This window comes from Capricornis sumatraensis, chromosome 3 (assembly GCF_032405125.1).
Source record: "Capricornis sumatraensis isolate serow.1 chromosome 3, serow.2, whole genome shotgun sequence".
NCBI lineage: Eukaryota > Metazoa > Chordata > Mammalia > Artiodactyla > Bovidae > Capricornis > Capricornis sumatraensis.
The window spans coordinates 147,891,124-147,915,695 of NC_091071.1; the positions used below are offsets into that span (position 1 = coordinate 147,891,124).

The 24,572-nt window shown below is 38.6% G+C and overlaps 1 protein-coding gene across 17 annotated transcripts in view; it reads right to left on the minus strand.

Annotated features, from left to right (window-relative positions):
* FN1 (fibronectin 1) overlaps positions 1 to 24,572 on the minus strand; it is a 69,381-nt gene that overhangs the window by 13,053 nt on the left and 31,756 nt on the right. For 5 of the 17 annotated variants that reach the window (XM_068969036.1, XM_068969032.1, XM_068969028.1 and 2 more), the window contains exons 21-36: positions 21,346 to 21,440; positions 19,663 to 19,831; positions 18,875 to 18,961; positions 16,527 to 16,718; positions 13,689 to 13,871; positions 11,260 to 11,349; positions 8,994 to 9,263; positions 8,163 to 8,279; positions 6,884 to 7,048; positions 6,204 to 6,359; positions 5,428 to 5,541; positions 4,392 to 4,661; positions 3,013 to 3,200; positions 2,082 to 2,169; positions 1,019 to 1,195; positions 131 to 220 (exon numbers count right to left, since the gene is read on the minus strand). In XM_068969036.1, coding sequence (XP_068825137.1) covers positions 131 to 220; positions 1,019 to 1,195; positions 2,082 to 2,169; positions 3,013 to 3,200; positions 4,392 to 4,661; positions 5,428 to 5,541; positions 6,204 to 6,359; positions 6,884 to 7,048; positions 8,163 to 8,279; positions 8,994 to 9,263; positions 11,260 to 11,349; positions 13,689 to 13,871; positions 16,527 to 16,718; positions 18,875 to 18,961; positions 19,663 to 19,831; positions 21,346 to 21,440 — 2,451 coding nt within the window. Of the gene's footprint in view, positions 1 to 130; positions 221 to 1,018; positions 1,196 to 2,081; positions 2,170 to 3,012; positions 3,201 to 4,391; positions 4,662 to 5,427; positions 5,542 to 6,203; positions 6,360 to 6,883; positions 7,049 to 8,162; positions 8,280 to 8,993; positions 9,264 to 11,259; positions 11,350 to 13,688; positions 13,872 to 14,979; positions 15,253 to 16,526; positions 16,719 to 18,874; positions 18,962 to 19,662; positions 19,832 to 21,345; positions 21,441 to 24,572 lie in introns of all 17 variants that reach the window. The other 12 variants (XM_068969038.1, XM_068969033.1, XM_068969029.1 and 9 more) reach the window with 3 other exon arrangements.

Consider the following 24,572-nt stretch of genomic DNA (forward strand, 5'->3'; position numbering starts at 1 on the left):
CTATAACCTGTAAAAATGATTCACTGTGATCTTAATACAGAAGTATCAACCTCATTTTTGTTGCTCAGGTCCACATGACTGATCACACATACATATAAAGGGACATTTCTTCAGTAGAAAGTGTAGTTACCAGTGGAGGCATCGATGACCACAGGGGAGCTCCGGGCATTGTCATTCAAGGTGTACAAGTGGATCTTGTAGTCAGTACCAGGTTGTAAACCTGAAATTGGTAAAGAGATGATTTTTATCTGATCTCCATTTACTAGGAAAATTTTCAAACTCATCTGTGATTTTCATGATTCCTCCTATCGTTGCCTATATATACAAACCACTAAAGTGGTTCAAATTGAATAAATTAGAGCATGGTATGGGTGCTAACTGTCCATGAGAAATATATCTCAAAAGAAAGGCACTGATGCACACAAAGACACTTCCTAAAATAAATTTTAAAATACAAAAATGCTGTGTTAAAAGTGGCCATTTTGGTGATAAATAGGGGTGAGGACCTATTATCTGTGTTTTAATCTGATGGTCACTGGTTGGTAACCGAGATCAGAACTTTAAATCTCAGAAAGTTCTAAATTGACCCAGATGTTAAACATTCTCTGACAACAACTTCGATCTCTGTGAAATAGTACTGTTTCCTTTTTAAATTTAATTTTGCTTTAAAATCTACATAAATGTTAAGAACTATACATTCTTTCTGAGTTTCTTTTGGATGTCAAACATTATGTTTAATTTTTTTTTTTTTTTTTCCTGTAAGAAAGGGTTCATTGGTGAAAGATCAAATTTGTTGAATGGGACTTATGCCATTTCTCTGGCAAACATTAGCAAAACCAGGCATTTGCAGGACAAAATTTTTGATCACAGGATGGAAATAGGTTGTAAACAATAGAGCTGGGTTATCATAAAACACTGAAGATAAATTTAATCAGTGTAAGTGGTAGAAAAACTAATCAGCTAATTTATGTTGTGAATTGCAGTTGACAGATGTGGTCAGAAGAGTGGGTTCTCAGACCTGTGATGGTGTAACTTCTGACATCTGGCCTGATGGTTCTCTGAATTGGAGTCTGGCCGTTTGCTGGGATAGCATCAACTTGGAAGCCGGTGATCGTCTCAGTCTTAGTTCTCCAGCTGATGGTGATGGTGGTCTCGGTAGCATCTGTCACACGGGCCCTTCTTGGAGGGCTGATATCTGCATGGGGTGATAGCCATAGATTAGTATTAGTGCCTGGCTGGCTCATATAGTTAAGGTTTTGATATTAAATTATTTTTTATATGCCAAATATATCCATTTTTATATATTACTAATAATGTATAGATTTTCTCCTGTGGCAACCAGAGAGAAAAGCTGCCAGTAATCAGGAAAAAAGAAAATATTCACCTCGTGTATCTTTTTTTTTTTTTGAGAAATGAAAAGCTTTACAGATATGGCCAGTGTTTTTCAGGGCTGGCTTTAGGTATCTATAAATACCTCAGCAAGTGTTAAAATTATTGTTATCACAATATAAAATATATGTAGGAACATAAGGAAGGCATATAAACTATATATGTGTGTATATAATATATATAATAATATATTGCTAGTATTTTGTCATTCTTATAAGGATTCATATTTTTTCTCAACAGGTATGATGCCATCCCTGTTTTGTAGATCAGAAAACTTTGACATTTTATTTGATTTCTGAAAGAGAATAACTGGGTTATTGATATGGCAGAAAACTAGAATCTGGGCCACCATTGTCTAATACTTACTACACTGTTAAAGATACAACAGAAGCCAGCATGCCCTCCCCAACCTTCACTCTATGAAAACAAATTCTAACCAGTAGAACATAACCTAAGTGTAAGTCCTAGTTCATTGCACTAACACTATCACACCATGACGTGATTCTACGTATGTGCCAGTACACCACTTTCTGGAAAGGGCCACAGAAGTAACTCAAAAAGATAGGCAAGCCAATCAATTTCCAAACCGGGAATCATTCCATTGTTAACTTAGTGATCTAGAAAGCATTTGCCATTCTTTAATTTTTGTTTATAAAGAAAGTTAATCAACACTAAAAAGTTTGATTACTCACTCTCCAGAGTTGTAATGACTCCCTGAGCCGGTCTGCTTGTCAAAGTGTCCTTAAGAGCATAGACACTCACTTCATATTTGGTGGCAACCTAGAAAGAAGGGCACGGTAAGCTTCAGCAATGAGCTATTCTGAAGCCTGGGAATTTTCACTCTAGCATTCAAAAAAAATGCAATGGTTAGAAAAGAAAAAGACAAAGCTAGCGAAAACCACAGAACTGTACATTCTTAGCTTAATTTGCAGATGATCAACAACATATTTAACTACATGAATTTAAAAATGTATTTAGGGTTAAGCTCAAGTAAGCTATAATTTAGATATTTCCACTCAGCTGACACAAAATGAGGAAAATGCTATTAGCCTGTTTTCTCTTTTGTGACTTGAAAGGTGCAAATCATAGATTTGTCTGATCATAGAGAGGAAGAGAATAGTCTCATCTCTGAACCCTCCTTCTGTAGTTTCTCCTGAAATTGGCCTTATGTTAAGAAGTACACTAGTTTCCTAGGTACCTGGCTAGCTCTTTGCATGTACCTCTAGAGGTTAAAAAATGACTTCAGGAAGGTGGTATTAGGCTGCATTGGTAAAAATTGGAGAATATTTCTTGCAAGGGTAATAACACTCAGAAAAGCCATAAATAAAATGGATTTATGCATTCAGCCTATGGCTATATAAATTGCTCCCCCCACTACACACACACACAATATTTTAAAATAAACAGAATACATGTAAGAGCTATGCAACATCCAGTGCTCCTCATAAAATCCTGTCCCTGTGAGTCATCTGGAAAAGCTTCATTCTACTTGACACAAAATTATGACAAAATTAATCTGACAGCAAAGAACACAGATTTCTTATGACATTTTATTTCCACCACTGTCAACTGTGTAAGAGATGACATACTTCTTTACTCCAGTGAAAAACAGACACTTCTTACCATGAGTCCTGACACAACCACAGAGGAGCTATCGGGAGCAAGGTTGATTTCTTTCATCGGTCCGGTCTTCTCCTTCGGGGTCACCCGCACTCGATACCCAGTGAGCTGAACATTGGGTGCCGTCCACTGGGCGGTCAGGCTGGTTGGTGTCACCTGAGTAAACTTCAGGTTGGTTGGTGCAGGAATGGCTGTTGGGATGGTTATCGATTAGAGTTTATCTTACGTAAATGGAGGAAGGGGGGAAATAAAGTGAATTCCAGCGAGTACATAGGTTGTGCTTGTTTGGTTTGGTAGGTACCCTAGTCAAACAAAGATTCAGTATAGAAAAGTACAAAAGGGGATACAAAATGAAGAAAATGCTTGCTGAAAAATAAAGTGCTTTTTAATCCAGTAATGCTCAGGATCACTGAAAACATCTGGGTAAATGCCAACAGTCTAAGAGAATTTAGGTTTTAGTAGTTTGGCTTGTTTTTTTTTTCTTTCCCTTAATGAATTAAAAAAAAAAAAGTCACATTGGTTTATTGACCATTAGGATTGATTTTCCATTTCTAAGGGAAGATGAGCAGCAGCCCCTTTCTGACAAAAATTATCTTTGTGCAGAAAACCATTTCACAGAGTATTCCATTCCAAAGATAGAATTATGTTTTTATTCTCTTTATTTGGACCCCATGGAAGATATCACTGCTAAATCTGAAGTATTCTCCGTGGTGCAGCATAGGAAGAAAATTGGCTCACAACAGAAGCAGAAAGGAGAAGCAGAGAGCAATAATACAGATTGTCACCTCCAGGTTTTTATGCTGTCACAACGGGACATCTTTAGCGTTCCACACTGCTTCAGAGACAAAGCACAAGAAGATAAGGCATGGTGGAAAGCATCTGCCGTACCAACTCTTTCCTATGCATCTGATTCTTAGGCCATCGAGCAAAATTATACACTGAGCATGTGATCTCTAACCTGAGAAGGAAGGGCTCACCCATGTTTTCTCAGAATCCTGCTACTATGAAATGGCTCAGTTTGAGTTCCTTTCTGAGAGTAGGCTCTAAGATGCCAGATTTCTTTCGTTTATACACAGTGAGCATAACCACAGGGAGACAAGAAATAATCGACAATTTTCATGTTAACTTCAAATGTCTTGCTTTATGGCCTTGGTAGTAAGCCAAGCCACTCCAAAATTTCCTATTATTAGAATTTCTCTGTGTCACCTACACTTCACTGCTTATTACTGTTCTCCTTTAAAGAGGGGCTTTCCTAATAGAGAGGCTGTGTTTCTGGGTACCCCCTTACATTGGAATCAATAGCCTGATAAAAGTGTAATGCACTCAGCAGGGCATAAAGCCACTGCTCCCACGAGCACCCAGTGGTGCGATGAACGATATACCTGTGGACTGGGTTCCAATCAGGGGCTGGCTCTCCATATCATCGTGCAAGGCAACCACACTGACTGTGTACTCAGAACCCGGCCTGAGGCCTTGCAGCTCTGCAGTCTCCTCTTCACCATCAGGTGCAGGGAATAGCTCATGGATTCCATCCTCAGGGCTTGAGTAGGTCACCCTGTACCTGGAAACTTGCCCCTGTGGGCTTTCCCAAGCAATTTTGATGGAATCGACATCCACATCAGTGAATGCCAGTCCTTTAGGGCGATCAATGTCTGTTAGGCAAATTAATGGTAAGAGGTTATGTGAAAAGCAAGTTGTGAAATAAGCATTTTGATAACATGCAAAGCAGTTCTACAGATACCATTTTTTCTTTGATGAATTAAATTCCAATTAACCCACTATTAAATAGAAAATTACTTGACCCTTGCTTAAGGCTTTTTGGTTCAGAAAATATTTAATGTCGCATCACTTACTAAAACATAACTGTACGTGAGATGCGAAGATACCCTGCAAAATGTCCCCAAACGAGGATTTATTTATATACATTTTAGGATATTCTACCAAGATTTGTTTTGGCAATGTGATGTTAGTCTCACAGACCTGGATTTTTTTATACTTGGAAGTGGTAAAGTTGATTTTAAATGTTAGATTCAGATTGTTATAATCTTTAACTCCCTCCCCCACCCATTGAGTATTTAAATTAAATGTTGGTCCAGCCACACAAATGCTCCAAACATAATAGCTTCATGTGGCAAACTTCAATCAACTTTACCATCCAGCTGTCGAAAAGGAGGCGCAAGCACAATATTTTATAGATTTGCTATAGGCTAATAAGATTTTGCTGAGGCCATTTGAGCAAAAGCAATTCAAAGCATAGCACAGCTAACTATGGTAGTTTCCCAACTTCTTTCCCTGTGTGTTCATCACTGAGAAGGAAAAATGTTTGCAATGGGCTCAGCTCAAGATACAAACTAGGTATCCAGACACCTAAGAACAAAGTGTGACTTTGAACATGGAAAACGGACACTGGTTACGTACTGGTTACCGCCGTCTGAACCAGAGGCTGACTCTCTCCATTTTGATTCTGAGCATAGACACTGACCACATACTCCACTGTGGGCTGCAAGCCTTCAATTGTCATTTCTGTTTGATCTGCAAAGGGAGTGAAAAGCAAATGCAGCTTCTACGTCATTCATTATGACAACCAAGGACTTTCAGAATTCGGTAATAAATGTGTAGTGGCCAGGAATTTTCATATGCGGAATTATCATGAAAATATTAGAGGACTCACACATGGATTTCCTCTTGGACAAACATGTTCACTGCTAATACAAATTACCATATTGGAGTGAAGTACACCAAAGGATAAACTCTAAAATTGAATATGATGGGGCCAACAATGAATGATGTTGCTCTTGAAAAAATGAAAACTAACTGGACTTTAAGATATCACCTGAGGATCCTAATTTGACAATTGTTTTATATGAAAACAGAAACAAGAGCTAAAAGAATCTTTAAAAGTCAGCTAGGCCCATCTGTCTCTTCTCAATGTGCATGATACACAAAATCACCAAGATGAATCTAGTAATTTAAGATGTGCACACCAAACACTACTACACATATAAAAACAGAAATGCACTCCCCCTAAAACTTCTACTGTATAGGGAGTTGGTAACAACCGTGAGCTCCGAATTCACAAATGAGGAAACTCTGACTATATAGTACTCAGAGCCAGCTGGTCATTTATTTACAAAAACATATCATGTGGTCCTACTCTGTTTATCCTGATGTTGTGAGAGGTTGGCTCTTCTTACCTGGACCTACAGTTTTCGTTTTCGATGGTCCTGGGCCATTTTTAGGAGCAGTGGTCACTCTGTAACCAGTAACAGGGGAACTTGAAGGCAGCCACCTGACACTGATGCTGTTGTCTTGGACATCAGTCACTTGCATCTGGGATGGTTTGTCAATTTCTACAAATAAAAACCAAGAGAAACCAATGAAGCCCCAGTTCCTAGGGACAAGACTAAACTACTCTTTGTCTCCAGTTCTGATACAGACAGAATAATTTCTTACTACTACTACTGACTCTTAGATGTTTATTTTGAAGATGCAAAGAGAACTTTTGAGAGCTGGTGCTTGGATCTTGATAAATTGCCTATTTTCAATATGACTGTTTCATTCACAAAGAAATTATATTTCCTATAGAGGCTCGTCTCCTTATCTTATCAGCTCATCCACTCATTCATTAACAAATATTTACTGCATTCTCTGTGCCTGTCTGTATTACAGGCACATGAAATATAGCAATCAACAAAACAGACAAAAATCCCTGCCCTTGGGGTGCTTCTTATATATCTGGCTCAAAACTCTGTAGCTGTTGCTTCATCTTTTTACAAAAGAAAATCAGTTCCACAATGAGGAAAATACTTTGGGAGAACACTGTAAAAACTTTTTGAGTAAATGAGCCTGGGTCATCTGAGAGGAAGATAAGTACCTGTTCGGTAATTGATGGAAACGGGCTTGCTGCTTGCCGGGCTGTCCCCACGGCCAGTGACAGCATAGACAGTGATGGTGTAGTCCACTCCAGGTTTAAGACCACTGATGGTAGCTGTAGACTTGCTCCCAGGCACAGTGAAGTCCTGGACAGGGCTACTCCCTCCTGTGTGAAATGGGGTTAGTTCAAAGTGTGAGGGACTGACAGACACTTGGGGATTGCTGAGTTGCTGAATTAACATATTGAGAGCAGCATGTAAGTTACACCTTTGCTTATTCACTTTTAAAGAGTGCTATTAACAGATCCTGAACAGAAAAGTATATTTATTTATGTATGTAGTAAGCCTTAAGTGTATAAAAATTGAGAGAAAAATTGCAGTTAAAATGCTACTTTAACCTTGCAGCTTTAACATGTGCTAGGTTAAAATTAGAAGGAGAAAGAAGGTTAAGTCCTCAACTCAAAACTGCCCATATTGGGCTTCCCTGGTGGCTCAGTGGTAAAAAAAAAAAAAAAAAAAAATCTGCCTGCCAAGGCAGGAAACGTGGGTTTGCTCCCTGAACCCACATCCCTGGAAAAATCCCACACGCCATGGGCCACATGCCGTGCACCACAGCTTCTGAGCCTGTGCTCTAGGGCTTGTGCTCTTCAACAAGAGAAGCCATTGCGATGAGAAGCCCGTGTACCACAACTGGAAAAAGGCCTGTGCCACAACAAAGGCCCAGCACAGCCACAGTTTCACATGCTGGGGTCCTTTTCCAAAATCTTAATGGAATACATTCATGTTAAATAAAATCTTGAAAATACAGGAAAGTAAAAGGAAGAGAAATACAAATTACTTATCATTTCACCACTGATAATACAGTTGTGAATTTACAATCCTCCTTCCGCAGCCCTACTGTTCCCCTCTGCTGCTGCTGCTAAGTCACTTCAGTCGTGTCCGACCCTGTGCAACCCCATAGACGGCAGCCCACCAGCCTCCCCTGTCCCTGGGATTCTCCAGGCAAGAACACTGGAGTGGATTGCCATTTCCTTCTCCAATGCATGAAAGTGAAAAGTGAAAGTGAAGTCGCTTAGTTCCCCTCTAGTATTATACAAACAATGTTTTATCTTGATTTTGCCAACAGTTATATAATACATATTTCCTACACACTCAAAAAAAAATCAAGGCTCCACTGAATGGACTTGCCAGTTTCTTTAATTAGGCATCCAATACTGGGCTTTAAGGTTACCCATGACAGAAGACTCGATCAGGGTGTGAAGAAGCCCTTCCCTAACGCACCTGTTTCTCCATAGGTGATCCTGTAGTATCTCACTGTGACGGCAGGAGCATCCCAGCTGATCAGCAGGCTAGTGGGGGTTGCAGCAATGACTTCCAGGTCCCTTGGAACATCAGAAACTAGAAATACAAGGGAAAGTTTTCACATCCGTAACTCTAAAAGGATGCCCTGATCCACCTTTTGTTCACTCTCTGGAACACTGCTTTTATGCTTCCTCCATATAATAATGTAAATGCTATACAAAATCAGCAAAATTAAAAGTTATGAACAACGCTAGGTTAGGGGTCAAGGAGACAATTCAAATTGTGGCAAGATGATTATTTCAAGTTTATTGAAGAGTTTTCTGAAAAGTATTTCTGAAGAGTACTCTGAAAAAATTTTGGAACAAAGTAAAAGTTATAAAAATAATATAATGAACACCCATATTTCCTGTCTTTAGGTATTTGCTAATTGGTGATATTTGCCACATTTCCTTGCCTCTATGCCTTTTTGTTAATCCATGTGAGACTGAAGTACAGAAATGATGATACTTCTTCTCTAAGTACTTAAGCATCTATAGCCTAAGAACAATTTACAATGTTATATTAAAATGATTTTGTTTTTAAGAGAACTTTGAAACAGAACATTTTCAACTTTTCAAATAAAACTTTAGTTCTTAAAAATGCACATACACCTAATTCAAGTATGAAATTTCTTGGAATAAAGAAGTTATCTCATAACCATAATCTATTTTTTTTACGATATGAATCAGACAACACAAAGCTGTGTCACAGAAGCTACTGCCTGCATAGGAAAGTCCTCTGAATTTCTTTGCAGATGGGAAAACAAGTTACCTGTTGACTGCTGGCCAACCAAGGGCTGACTTTCCTCTTTGCTATTAAGAGCGACAATGCTGACCACATATTCTGTGCCTGGGTTCAGGTTGGTGAGGGTGATGGAATTCCGAGAGGGGGGCACTCGATCTTCCCGAGGTCTTCCACTCATGTGTTCAGGATGATGGCGGATCCTGTAGCCAGTGATGGTGGCTCGCGGAGCAATCCAATGGACGGTGAAAGAGTTGGCAGTGATATCAGAAAAGTCAATGCCACTTGGGGAGTCGAGAGCTGTTTTTCCCATCCAGGGGAGGAAGAGATAAAGGGGAAAAAAAGATAGCACCAACTTAGGAACTGAGGAAGAATGTAAGGAAAAGTAATATCCATCTAATGTTTCAACCCTTTTCTACTAACACAATGAATTGTCATGAACCTTAGGTTCACACTGGTTCTAAGGCACAGATATATTTCAAAATAATAAACCGACTCTGCTCAAGTTGTTCAACTCATTTTTTTTTTCTTTTTGCTTCGGCTAAGTAATCCCAGTAATTCTGCATCACATTTGAAGACAGGAGTTTTAGATATTCTGGGAACTGCTAGTTTTCAAATGCTTCAGTGTTCCAGAATTCTGTTTCTATCCTCTAAGTGTATCTCTCAAAGTAAGGCAAGACCTGCCCACTCTCAAGGCAAGTGTTTGGCTCTCAAAGAAGCTTTCTACACTCAAGAGGGAATTGATATGGCAACATGGTGCTAACAATGCCAAACAAAAAACTTTCTAAAACTAAAATAAGACTTCATCCTGGACAAATTACAATTTACCTGATTCCTTATGAATTGAGAATTTAGCGCATTGAAGAAAAATTAACAAAATTTAGGGCTGGTCCCAAATTCAAAGCACTTAACTTCTCTGGGATTTCCAGCAATTTTCATTTTACTTATAACATTTACTTCAATAACATACTCAAATCAAGTTGAGATACCGCAACTTCTTCTTGGAAGCAAGTGGACTATAAAAAATAAGTAAGTGGTTATATTAAAGTGCACTTTTTTAAAGGGAAAAATTAACAGAAACACTCATATTTAAGAAGGGCAAATATTATGGGATTCTATTCTACTCCCTTTATCTAGTAAATGAATATTTCATCAAATAAGAAAAAAAGAAATAGTGGCTTAGTAAGGAGGGAAAATACTTAGATGACAATGACAGTGTTGGGTCAGCCATTAGACAGAGCTGTCTAATAAAAAGGAATTTCACTATGTCTCAATAATGGAAATTACAAAATATTATTCTTGGGAGATAGTTTTGAAAAGACAGACAACAAAGTTTCTGAACTATTTTCAATCTTCCCTGGAGGCAGAGAGTACAATCTTAGTGATTAGAAATCAGAGTAACAGTTGAGTAAGGTGTTTTAATTTTTTTTTAAATCAATTTTTTTTAATTGAAGTATAACTGATTTACAATGTTTTGTTAATCTCTGCTATACAGCAAAGTGATTCAGCTATACATATATATACATTCTATTTTTTAATATTCTTTTCCATTATGGTTTATGATAGGGTATTGAATATAGCTCCCTGTGCTATAGAGTAGGACCTGATTGTTTATCCATCCATATGTAATAGGTTGAATCTGCTAATCCCCAAACTCTCAGTCCTTTCCTCCCCAACCCCTTTCTGTTTGGCAACCACAAATCTGTTTTCTATATCTGTAAGTCTGTTTTTGTTTCATAAATATGTTCATTTGTAACATATCTTAGATTCCATATATAAGTGACATGGTATGTGTCTCTTTCTGACTTACTTCACTTACTATGATAATCTCTAGTTACATCCATGTTGCTGCAAATGGCATTATGATTTCATTGCTTTAAAATGACTGAGTAGTATTCCATTGTATATATGTACCACTTCTTCTTTAGCCATTCATCTGCCGATGGTCATTTAGGCTATTTCCATATCTTGGCTATTGTAAACAGTGCTACTATGAACAGAGGGTTGTGTGTGTCCTTTTGAATTATCATTTGGCTGTGTATACGCTCAGGAGTGGGATTACTGGATCATATGGTAACTTAATTTTCAGTTTTCTAAGGAATCGCCTCACTGTTTTCCACAGTGGCTGTACCCATTTACATCCCCATAAGGTGTCTTAATTTTTAAGACTAGTGGTTAAAGATAATGACCGCTCCCCCCAAAAATGGAGATGTATTTTTAGAAGCAGCACCAAATTCTGCTCTTCAGAATTGGTAGGTGAAAGCCACTCTATAAGCGTGTCACCCACATGACTCACCGGTTTTCTGTCTTCCTCTAAGAGGAATACTCTCATGCTGCTCGTAAACACTGGAGACGCTGACTAAATACTCGGTCCCAGGCAGGAGATCTGAAAAGACAAGTGAGAATTATTTTTATAATGTGCTTGAAAGAATGAAAAACCGAAGCACCCTTGGTACTATTTCAGCTAATAAAATATCCAAGAGTCCAGTTCTAGAGCCTATTTACACTGAAGTGAACGTTGATAACTGGAGAGGGGCTGTCAGCAGTGATGAGGAAGGGCCGCCCTACCCTGTAGCATCTTTAAGCCTTTCCCTCAACTCCACTTCTGCAGGTGTGACTCAGCTGCATCCGAAATAAGCTGGAGCTTCTGCAGCACAGTAATACTTCTGTCATTCACTTAAAAGCATGTGTGTTGAGGGCACGTGATCGAGACTACGGCACTGCAGCTATCATTTATACTCCTTGCAGAAACACGAAGAGGTAGACTGCAGCTTTTTAAAACTGGTTGGTTACCAAACAATAAACTGCCAATATTTAAAAGGTCTAATTTGACAGATTCTGACAATCTGTAGACTTCTGAAACCATCACCACATTCCAGACAATGAACATATCCATTACCTCCAAAAGTTTGGTTTAAAATTATCCCCAGCTCGCAAATGAGAAAAATAAGGCACAGAGAAGTTATTTTTTCTGATATATGTGCCCAAGATGACACAGGAGATGACCCAAGCCAAGACCAATCGTCTTAACAATTAACCTTTACTTGAAAAGAGTCATACTTATTATTGAGAGTCATGGATTCTGCCATATTAAGATAAGAACAGAAATTTTAAGGGGCTTCCCAGGTGGCTCACTGGTAAAGAATCTTCCTGCTGTGCAGGAGATGGACCAGACATGGATTTGATCTCTGGATCAGGAAGATCCCCTGGAGGAGGAAATGGCAACCCACTCCAGAATTCTTGCCTGGGAAAATCCCATAGACAGAGGAGTCTGGAGGGCTTCAGTCCATGGAGTTACAAAGCCAAACATAACTGAGCAAGTGAAAGCACACACACACAGAATATTTGAGTTGAATATACATTCCTGGGTCTCCTTTCATTCTGAGGTATGAAAAAGATACGGAGTAAGGTTTCTAACCTTTGAATTCCTATTCCCAAGACCCCTTTCCCACTACACCATCTCCCCTTCTGCAGGGGCCCCTGAAAGTTTTATAAAATCACGAGACTAGGGAACAGGATGTCTGGACTCCCGTTTCCTCCTTCCTGCTTGGCCAGGGGCAATGGATTAGCCACTGGAGACCTCAGCTGCTTCAACTGTATAATCAGGATAATTAATGGCTTCTCTGGGGGAAAATGGCTACCTTGAGATCTAGAATTGGATCTAGAATAAGACCTTAGAACATTCGAACACGTGACAGGTCTGTGGCTAATGTGGGGCAGACAGTGGTCCTGAAGCAGAGCCTTGTGTAGTGGGTAATGCTGTAACTACTGATGCCAGAATGCTCCAGAACAGAATCATAGCCCCACTGACAGGCAGACATAAATATTTCTCACCCTCAGCCACAAAATGAGAAACCAGGACTATGGTCATGCTGCGTTGCTTTTTCTTTGTATTTCATTCTCTAAAATACGTATGAAAGATGGAAGATGTCTTCAGACCATCATTAGGTAGTGTACCTAAGTGTGAGCTAGTTTTCCCTTAGGTAAAAATGTTTGCTGTTCTTATATGTGTATTTTACTATTACAGCAAAAATAATGAGAAGCAATATTTATGTGAAAAGCAACATGTAGTAGTCTCCTTTCATTTTCTTTAATAAAAAATATCAATTTCAAAAGGGTAGGAACTAGAAAGAAACGATTTCCATAAACTGTGGCTGTTTATTTTAGTGTCAGTTATTTTCAAAAGTCCTCCGCCTTCAGAGAAATCCTGCTAACAGATTCTTTTTGAAGTACAAATTAAACTTCTGGCTCTGTCTTCAAAATAAAATCCTGATCTATCCGGAGTGACCAGTCACTGTTTCTAAGTTTCAAATACCAAACAGATTACCTGCTGACACTTATATGAGAATAAAACAGACGCCACGACACCAGCTTCAATCCTCATTTTTTTCTCTCGCTAAACACTGAGATTTAGTCATGCAACGTCTCTTGGCACACATTTGTTTTTAATGTGCTTATTTGGAAACAGAACGTGCTTGAAGTCTTTGAACTTCACAGTTGGTGTTTTTCCACTGATTTTTAAAAAGTTGTAGATATCAAAGATATGTTAAAATAACAACAAATATAACATCTTTTAAAATTACAGAGCTGTGCATTAGATTTGGAATCTACTTTGTAGTTCTGTTGTTTCTGTCTTAATCTCTGGTGCCCCTACCCGAGAACACAAAATTCTTTTCCTTATGTGCTAGCCTAGTATTTATTGAACAAATACACTTGAATGCTTACTTGTTAAGACCACTGCGTTGTCTGAAGGAGAAATTGACAGCTCGGCAACATCCTCCTCATTTTTCACAGGCGAGTAGCGTACCAGAAGGTTGGTCAGTTCAATGGATGAAGGTGGAGCCCAGGTGACACGCATTGTGTCAGGACCAACATTGGTAAATCGCAGATCAGTGGGAGGAGGGACAGCTGGTTTCAAGTAAGAAGGAAGACTCAGTTAATGTCACTTAAAAAATAAAGCTTAACAAGGACAGCTGGAAAGGTAAAAACCAGTATTTCATGCATAAAGGAAACGAGTCATCATGCAAATAGTCTCATCTAATCTAAGTCATAGTGAACTATTGTTAAAAATAAAACACTACACCCAGTACTGTTAGGCCCCTTTAACCTTTCTGCCATCCATATATTTTAAAGAAAAATTTTAATCCACTTTCAAATACATAAAATCAAGGTACATGATTAATACCACTGATGATTATTTGATCCCAGGCTGAAGAGGCTTAAGTTGCCACACAGCAAAGAGAAACATAGCGATACTTTCCAAAGAAACACATGCACACAAACAACAAGACAGGAGGTCCTAAATGTCCCCCTGACAGGAGTGGCTACAGCTACGCCACAGCTACAGTTCCATCAGTGAATTCTACTTACAAGTGAGAAGGGTTCATGCAAATGGGTTCTCAGCATGTTTCTTACCATGCAGGGCAGAGAACCTTTATAATGTTGCATGCTGGTCCCCAGTCTGTGGTTAAAGAGGAGTTTCTTCACCTTATCATGGCAATAAAACCTAGAATGTACCAAAGTCTCTTTTTCTCCTACCACCAAAAAACCCTCCTTCCACCCTAACCTAAATTTCAATTAGTTTTTAGACACTCACAAAACAGATGGTAGAGTTTATGAAAGAGTAGAAGGAAGAGTCTAATGGTACATTTTGGAAGTACATTTCTTCTTATTAACTGGTGCTCTTGATACAGTTTGGTATAAATGTTAGATTTTAAAAAAAAATTCCAGGTCTGCAAATTCAACGAACCATTGGCATTTTTTATTTGATAGATCAGATATCTATATTTCTCTAGCTTTATACAAATTCATATTCATGGCTTCAGTGAAAATGTACTTAAGACTACTGCATATGTCTTCATCCAATCAGTGAAGCATATGCCTTCCACTCCTTACCCGCTCTTAATCTTTGGGAAATTGCTGGGTTTTCCCTTGAAACATCCACATTTAACCAGAGTGACTGGGGACAGCATGCAACACCATCCATGTCTTAAACACAGAAGTTTTCAAAATTCACCCGTTTGTTGTGTCAGTGTAGTAGGGGCACTCTCTCCGCCATTAATGAGAGTGATAACGCTGATGTCATAGTCAATGCCGGGCTCCAGCCCTGTGACTGTGTAGTATCCTACTGAGGAGTCCACAAAATCTTCAAAAATAGGGATACCTTCTCCTGCCGCAACTACTGTGATGCGGTACCCAATAATGGTGGAAGAGTTTAGCGGGGTCCACCTCAGGCCGATGCTTGAATCAGTTATATCAACAAAGCTTAGGTCAGTGAGTTGGGGCACCTCTATTGAGTTACAAAGCAAAGGAGGGCAAAAGGAAAACAGAGGCAAAAAAGAGGACAAAATAAAGCAGTGTACATCAGGTTACTAGTGGTAAAATTGATAGTGTTAAAGCAATGATGGTAATATGCAATCTGTTCCAAATTATCTGAAAAGACTTTTAAGCACCATGAATAGTTTGTTTCTCTGGGAGAATAAAACAGGCTACAATATTCCTTTAGAGATTTTGGTTTGTTTCTTTTTTGAAAATCCCCAAAACAGTAAAGTTTGAACCTCTCAGGTTCTAAAGATTACAGTCCTGTTTGGGATATCAAAACCATTCTTAGAACCTAGATATATTATCTATAGTAAGTAACAGCAAAGTCTAAAAAATAATCTAAAACTTTTTAGTAGGAGAATAAAGCTTGCATGAAAAAGGTCAAAAAAATTGACTGATGAGTTCTTCTTTTTTTTCCCATAGAAAAACTCATGACAACATCAGGGTCATAATGCTACGGCATTATGAATGTATGGTATAAAATGTGCCATTCAAAAGCACATTCAGGTGACAGACAGGCCTGAGTCCAAGGCCACTGTTAATATTTTGTTCATTTCATAATCAAAGTTATTTAATTAGTATTAGTAAAAGCATTCTACCAAATCGTGCAAAGAACACAATCTGTCCAACACTTTCATTCTGTCATGATTCAATTTTGGACGAACAATAAACCTATCCCAAGGTAGGTCTCTTCAATGTTGTCATTCAGTCCACAAGAAAGTACACCCTAAACGTGTGGCCTTTCTTTTTCCTTTTTTTTTTTTTTTCAATTAAAAAAACAGAGGGATTTGAAATAGCAAGATGAAGAACTGAATGTGTGTGTCAACCAAGAGCTATTTCAGTGCTCACATATAGAGACTGTAAGATCAGGCAAAAGTGTATGGATGGGATGCATTTACCATATTACTTTTTGCCTGTTGGCACTGAATACAGACATATGACATCGTTTTAGTAATATTTCCACGTGAGCGGACAGTACAGAGTTAATGCCATGGTTGCCACTCCACTGCATACCATTGCGACAAAGAGCATCCCAGTGAAGCACAGACAGTCAAGCAGGGTTAACAGCAAGCATTTGTCCAAACAGTGTCTTTGACGTCATGGTTCTAGAGAGTGTGGTTGGGAGGTCAGAATTAAATCCCAAACATATTTTGACACACTCAATCATCTGGGGATGAAGAGGTTAATCCCCACTCTTATTGGAACTGCCTCTCTGAAGATAACAGCTGATTTTTCCATTACCTGGGATGATGGTATCAGAGATAGGGACACTTTCCTTGTCATCTTTGACAGTGTAAACACTGACATTGTACTCCAGGCCCGGACTCAGGTTTTCAAAGGTGCAGGAACTCTGATCGGCATGGACCACTTCCTCCAGAGAGTACCCCTGCTGGCCGTTTGTGGGGGTGGTGGTGATTCTGTAGCCAGTAATGTCTGCAGAAAACAGAAAGGAGAAAGTTACTGCCCAGAACCTTTGCCACCCAGGGCCAATTACTAGACTGATGCACCCTCAAAGGGGAACAGGGAAAGGACTCAATATTTACGTGCTGAAGACTCCACCTACTGTCATTCAGTGCTTACAACAACCCTTTGAAGAAGATATTAATATCCTCAGTTTAAAGAAACTCTTAGAAAGGGAAAATGATTACCAAAGGCTCTTCTGTCTTAAATTCCATGTTCCTCCTACTATATGTACCCTGATTTTACTTAGTGGATCATTTGCAGGACAGCTGAAGGATATTCTATTATACCTGCTTAGCACGGAACTGGCTCTCACCCTTAGGCATACTCCCCAAAATAGGTTCTCCTCATTTATTAAAATAAGGTCTGAACCTAGGGGATTTACAGGTGGGGAAGATCCCCTGGAGAAGGGAATGGCTACCCACTCCAGTATTCTTGCCTGGAGAATTCCATGGACAGAGGAGCCTGGCGGGCTACAGTCTATGAGGTTGCAAAGAGTCAGACATGACTGAGTGACTAATACTATTCAACAATAAGGAAAGGAGAAAAAGTGAAAAACAAAAGTGACTCTATTTATTCTAGGAAAAGTATGTTGGGATTTCCCTGGTGGTTCAGTGGTTAAGACTGTACGCTTTCAATGTAGGGGCCTTGGGTTTGATACCTGGTCAGGGAATTAAAATCCCATATGCTGCATGGCATGGCCAAATTTAAAAAAATAGTGTATTAACTGCTGAAGACTTCAGAAATCATTGATGTGGGGCAGTGAGAGGGTTGCGGGGAGGAGAGAGACATTCGAATTAAAATAGCAATGGCCAGAGAATCACAGGGACAGACTAAGAGTAAAGTGAGAAAGTATGTTTAAGTTAAACTTACTAAAAAGGGAGAAAACGAGAAAGTATGTTTAAGTTAAATTTACTAAAGAGGGAGAAAATGATGGTACATTTTATAATTAGGAATAAGGTGACCACTAAAGTAGTATATACAAGGATTTCCAACTGTATGGGAAATAAATGGGTCATTACATGTGCTAATGACCATTCAGATGGACAGACTAACCCATCCATTAAGACTAAGTATTAGTGATCTAGCTGCTGACGAGCATGAAACTCGCCAACCTAAAAGTTTCAACTTAAGAGTGATTCAACTGGAAATGGTGTAGTTTGGGCTTAAATGATGCTTCTACAGGTAACGAAAACTTCACCAAAATCACCTTACTTCAGAGGGAATTAAAAAGGATATTTTGAGCTAGCTTTATTGTGTGTGACAGCACATATTGATCTGATTTAGAGATAATTGCCTCAACTGTGTACCCCAGCAAAGGTAAGGACTATTTTTAAAAAATGAAAGTACAAATCAGAATAGTGAAATAATAAGCAAAACAAAGCCATCTAATAAGTACATATAGTAGTTATGGATGCCACCAACATTAGTTGGCATTTGTTTCTAATTTAGAATTTTCCCAATAATGAATATCCTGATATTTCAATAGTAATTCCCCGAATATAACCAATGATAAATATTTTAGTTAACATTTCTCATGGACTTGACAAAGATCAGGAATATCTAAAATTTCTCTTGCCATTGCCCCATTCCATAATGATACTTGAATATTGTCATAGATATCTCTACACATATTATGATTGTATGGGGCTTCCCTGATGGCTCAGCAGGTAAAGAAACAGCCTTAAATGCAGGAGACACAGGTTCAATCCCTGGGACGGGAAGATCTCCTGGAGGAAATGCCAACCCACTCCAGTATTCTTCTTGCCTGGAAAATTCCATGAACAGAGGAACTTGGCAGGCTACAGTCCATGGGTATAAATATGTGTGAATGAGTTTAGAGAAAAGCTTTATGTAAAGCTTTAAAAAAAACAATCAAACAATCACGGAATGCCATTTAGCCAAATTTCTCAGTATTGAATATAAGTAAAACTGACAATTAAGATCCAAATACATGATGCTGAGTGTGAGAGTGAGTCTGAACACTTAAGTTTCAATCCCAGTTCTGTAACATTTGTGACAATGGATATAAGTTAATTTTTTCCAAGTTTTTTCATTCTGTAAAAGTGAGGTCATTTCTACCTTTCATTACCCTTAGAATTCTGTCCTCTGATACATTGCGGGCTTACCAGGAGTGGTACTCCTCTCCCAGGAGACGGTAAGCACTCCAGTGTCAGGGTTTGCCTCCAGGTGCAAGTTCGTTGGTGGGGACAGTGCTACACAGAAAAAAATTTTAATTAACAGTTAACGTTTGGATGGGGTTTCCCAGGTGGTGCTAGCAGTAAAGACCCTGCCTGCCAATGCAGTTGTTGTAAGAGATGTGGGTTCATCTCCTGGGTCAGGAAGATCCCCTGGAGGAGGGTATGGAAACCCACTCCAGTATTCTTGCCTGGAGAATCCCATGGACAGAGGAGCCTGGAAGGCTGCAGTCCATGGGGTCACAGAGAGTTGGACACGACTGAAGTGACTTAGCATGCACACACACATGCACACAATACTAGCATAAAGTGTTTGAGCTATAGAATGTTTCTCTCCCTTCCTCCCCACTCCCTCCCTCTCTCCCTTCCTTCAATTATCAGCAAAACTAAAGAAGTTGTACTGTAAAACCATGATGGATAGCAATTCTCTGAAAGCATGTTTTTTTTGTTACAATTTTAAATTTTGCAACACTGCTGAAATCTTTTTCTGTGTTGTCAATTCACAGATAATTTTTGATATGGAAAGAACACTTCTGATGTCATGAATTATATGACATCAGTTGAACTGGCTACTCCAGACTTAGAGAATAGCTAATAATATAAGTAGGAATGAAATCTTTCCCTTGTGTCATTATTGTAAGTAAAAAAGCAATACCGCTGTAAGTTATCTTTAAAAAGTGCAACAGTTTAAAATATGAAAAGAAGCAAAGAACTCTTACGTGTCACCACTTTCTTCACAATTGGTGCATCTCTCTCTTGCCCATCCCTGAGGACAGAGATGGTGTAAACGTATTCCACACCTGGAGTCAGGCCAGACACAACGATGCTTCCTGACTCTGAAGTCACTTCTCGTGGTGCTTCTCCTCCCTGGCTTGGTCGTACACCCAGCTAGGAGAAAGAACACAAAATAAACACCAAGGACAAATATTTCCAGAGCTGCGTTACAGCTGAGAAGTTGTGGTTATGCTTCGCATAATGTAGACTCCTCAGGAACTGTACTCTGCTTTTAGTTGGGAATGAGTTGGGACCTTACTTTAGCCCTATTAAATAATTTCACTGGAAATTCCCCAGAATTGGGAGGAGGGTGCCAGTTAGGGCAAGTATCTTCCAAAACTAAGTTAAGGTAGTTTATAATGGAAGGTTCTAGAGAAACATCATTACATATTGTTTCGCTTGATAAATAACCTCCTGGTACAAACCAGAAGTACACAAAGGCTTTCGGCTACATGTCTGTTTGTTTCTTATTTCCTTTTGCTGGAAGAAATCCTTGAGTTCTCCCTTTAATGAGTTACTAACATTCAACTTAGGTACCAGCCCCTGTAACACTTTGTACTCCAAAAACACTCCTTTTGAAGAAGTATATTCACAGCTTCAAATGCAAGATTGGTATGTTACAAAAGAAGAATTAAGATTACTATGCCCAGAATTTTCAACCCTTTTAGTATTTTATTTAAAAAAACCTAGGTAATATTGTGTCATCAGGGTTCAACTCTGGAGGCAGCCTTAGTAAAGTATAAGGCCAAATGACACTGCTGCTGTTGCTGCTGCTAAGTCGCTTCAGTCGTGTCCAACTCTGTGCGACCCCATAGACGGCAGCCCACTAGGCTCACCTTTCCCTGGGATTCTCCAGGCAATAAAGGAAATTTAAAAGATACATTGACAATCTTCAAAAAGGGATTCTCTGTATTTAAGTAGTGTAATTATCAATATGCTATTGCATATTTCAAAACAGAAGTGGTCTTTGGTATATATTTTAAAACAAACAATCATTAGGATTTAGTCTTAATTTTCAAGTATAATAAGTATTTCTCTCTCCACACTCTAAATTCCAAAGAAAGGAAATCTTTTAAACACATTCATTCGTATTCCTCACTTCCCTAATACCATTACTTTAAAAAAACAAGTATCCAGATCTATAGGGAAGAGCTTAATCTTAACTTCTATTAAGAGATTCACCCAAGGGCTTTGAACAAGTTGAGATGAAACTGATCGGATGAAAATGTGATTTTTGAGCTATTCTGAGTTTAATTGGCCTCCCTAAATTGGTTTTTGTGAACATGATACCTATTTAGAAGAACACAACAAATGTGGTTTCCCTATATATAGCTTTAAATGTAATTCCCTGGGGGAAAGGATAGAGAAAATAAGATAACAACAACTAACAGCTTCATACTAATGTTTTCTTCTTTGCAAAGCACTTTTACAGCCTCAATCCATCTTTCCAGCAATTCAGGGAGGCAGAAGTATTGCGATGCCCTGACAATGTGGCCAGTGAGGTATGAACAGAAACAGGACAAAACCCAAGTCATCCGATTCTTGAAACGTCCTGTTTTAGCCAGATCCAGAAACACGAGGGCACCTCAGGGCTGTATCACAAGAGATTAGGAACATCTGCAATTTACCTTAAAGCCAATCCTTGGGGCAGGTGTCCATGTAATCACAATGGTGGTCTCAGTCACCTCTGTGTTGTAAGGTGGGATGGAACCTAGAGGCTGCACTGTGAAATGGAATAAAAAAAAAGCATGTGTTCAAACCTCGAAATCACAGAGAATGCAGGTAAGTATTTTTTATCCAGTACCTCAGTTCAGTCAACTAACAATCCAAAATGTAACATACATGAAAATTTGGAGTAGATCAGTGCCTTTCAATCTTTCATGTACCACGCAAATCATCTGAGGCCTGGCTTAAATGCAGGATCTGATTCTATAGGTGCGTATGTGGCTGGGTAGTTTGCATTTCCATAACACTAATGCTGTAGGTCCATGAATCATATTTGAATAACGAGGAGCTGGATGACCACAGAGGACCCTTTCAACTCCTTGGATTCCATAATCTGTGTATTTTCATCATGTTTGGGATTTGAGTTTGATGATAACAACTTTTCCTATCATCAGTATAAAATCCCATATAAAATGTAAAATTGGTCATCACCAACTGATTATCACTCTGCTTCTTAATCATTATTTTGTGAACAATGGCTAAATTATAGACAATTATGCTGAGTCATTCCATAATGATGGCCAATTATTATTTTTTATTTCATATAGGAATAACTAACAAACAATATTGTGATAGTTTCAGGTGGAAAGCAAAGGGACTCAGCCATACATATACATGCATCCATTGTCCCCCAAACTCCCTTCCCCTTCAACCTGATGGCCAATTATTTTTGGTTGCAAAAAGAGATGCCATATGAAAAGTTAAACAAAATCTGCCACCATGGACGAACTTATAAATTCTAAATAGTCTTTCTTTAAATATATAATTATTCATTCAGAATAATCACACTACAGAAATTTAGCATTCTGCCACTGGAATTAGGTATTATAAGAAAAGTTGATTTCAAATCTCCTAGATCCTGACATCACTTTTATTTCTTAGTGAAAATACTGCTTAAAAAAAAGGAAGAGTATGTGTATACAAAGTTGAGATAGACATTTTCAACAGTCTTACAGACCTTATCATAAACTTAAACTCTTTAAAATATAATTGGCAGAACAATTAAATCTTGTAATAAGGGGAACAAGCATTTCAATAATTGGCTGCTATGGGAAAGGTGAGGTCTTAGACGTCAAGGCATTTGTATCAGGTGAATCAAATTCCAGGTTTTCAAGCATGTGGCCATGGCACATGGCCTTCATAATTTCTTCCTCTTTCCATCCCAACCAAATTTTTGTACCCACCAAGAAAAACCTAGTAAATGCATTTTTATGCATTTATGAATGGCTGATTTGACAAAGACATCCTGCAGACTTAGACAAATGAATATTAAGAGTCTTTAAGACTACTCTATTATTACTCCGCTCCAGTCATGGGAAAATTCAGGCCCAGCACTGCAATTGTCTTCCAATCTAGATTTTCATGTGCAACTTTTAAAAACTTACTTTTAAAATCCTGTTGTCTGAAAAAACAAAATATGTGTGTGGGCTGCTTTGTAATGACTGCTCTAATGGCTGGACTGAAGTTCTACTGGTTTAGAGGCATGTTTCATGAGTATGTTATTATTTTGATGATGTTTTCAGGAGGATTAGGATGGGTGATCCATGATGCCTTCCCAGAGTCACTGAAATCATACACTATTTGGTTGCCACTGACTTTGCCAAAATGCCATGGCCATCCCTGAGTGACCATTTAATGACCACAAGAAACAATTCAGGGAGCAGTCAGTTTCTTTCACTGAACATCTGGGAAAGCCACAATTAAAAAAAAAAAAAAACATTCTCAACTGTCTTGGGCTTTACGATTGGGTGTTTTCTATTGCTTGAGCCAGCCAGCTAAAAGGTTCCCAAGTTTAAGATGATGCTGTCTGCCTGGGAACACCATTACGGGAAACCCTCCAAACCACAAACCCACAAACTGATGGCAAACAAAGAATGTGACTGTAAGTATGAGCTATGGATTCTGGCAGGTCTTGTTAGGTGAAGGACAGCCTGGATGTTAAAAAAAAAAAAATTTGCCCTATTTATAAAGGAGTAGGCTTGTTTCCCCTCAGAAAGAGCTCTCCTACCCCCACCATATGCTCTTAAGAATTTAGTACAAGTTATAAAACCCAGAAAAGTTATTCCAGAATTTAGTTTGGTAACAGTAAAAAAACTACAGAAACTTAGAGCAATTCCAAAAATATGCAAGTCCAGCTGATGTTCACAACCTCAGAACTCCCTGCTAACAGAAGCTCATTTAAATCTAAAGTGTGGGGGGGCTTCCCAGGTGGTCCAGTGGTTAGCAGGCATGGATTCTACCCCTGGTCAGGGAACTAAGATCCTGCATGCTGCACAGTGTGGCCAAAGAAAAAAATGTTAAACCTAACTTTGAGCTGTTTTCACAATCTAGTCAACAAATATTTTTTGAAAGCATACTATGTGTAAGGCATCACTTTTATCTAATAAAAGAACTTTTGTCACTTAACTCAAATAAAATTTTATTTTTATAAATGTACACAATAAATTGTGTACACAATATTGTGTACACAATAAAGTAACATGTCCAGTATATCAAAGTCTCCAAAAGTACTTGAAATAGCCAATAATTGCCCCACCCATTCCACTTATTATCGTATCATTAAAAATGCTTTTTCTTAGAGAAATATAAATAAAACTACAATAAGATACCACCTCACACCTATCAGAACGGCCATCATTATAAAGTCTACAAATAAAAAACATTGGAGAGGGTGTGGAGAAAAGGGACCCACTCCTACGCTGCTGGTGGGAATGTAAATTGGTGCAGTCACTATGGAGAACAGTATGGAGGTTTTTCAAAAGAACTCAAAATAGAGTTGCCATATGATCCAGCAATTCCACTCCTGGACATATACACAGACAAATTATAATTCTAAAAGATACATGCATCCCTAGATTCACAGCAGCACTATTTACAATAGCCAAGACACAGAAGCAACCTAAATGGCCATCAACATATGAACGAATAAAGATGTGGTACATACATTATAATAGAACATTACTCAGCCATTAAAAAGAATGAATGCCATTTGTAGCAAATAGCATGGATGGACCTAGAGATTTTCATACTAAGTGAAGTCAGAAAGAAGGACAAATACCATACATCACTTACCTGTGGAATCTGAAACACAACACAAATGAACATATCTACAAAAAAAAAGTCTCACAAA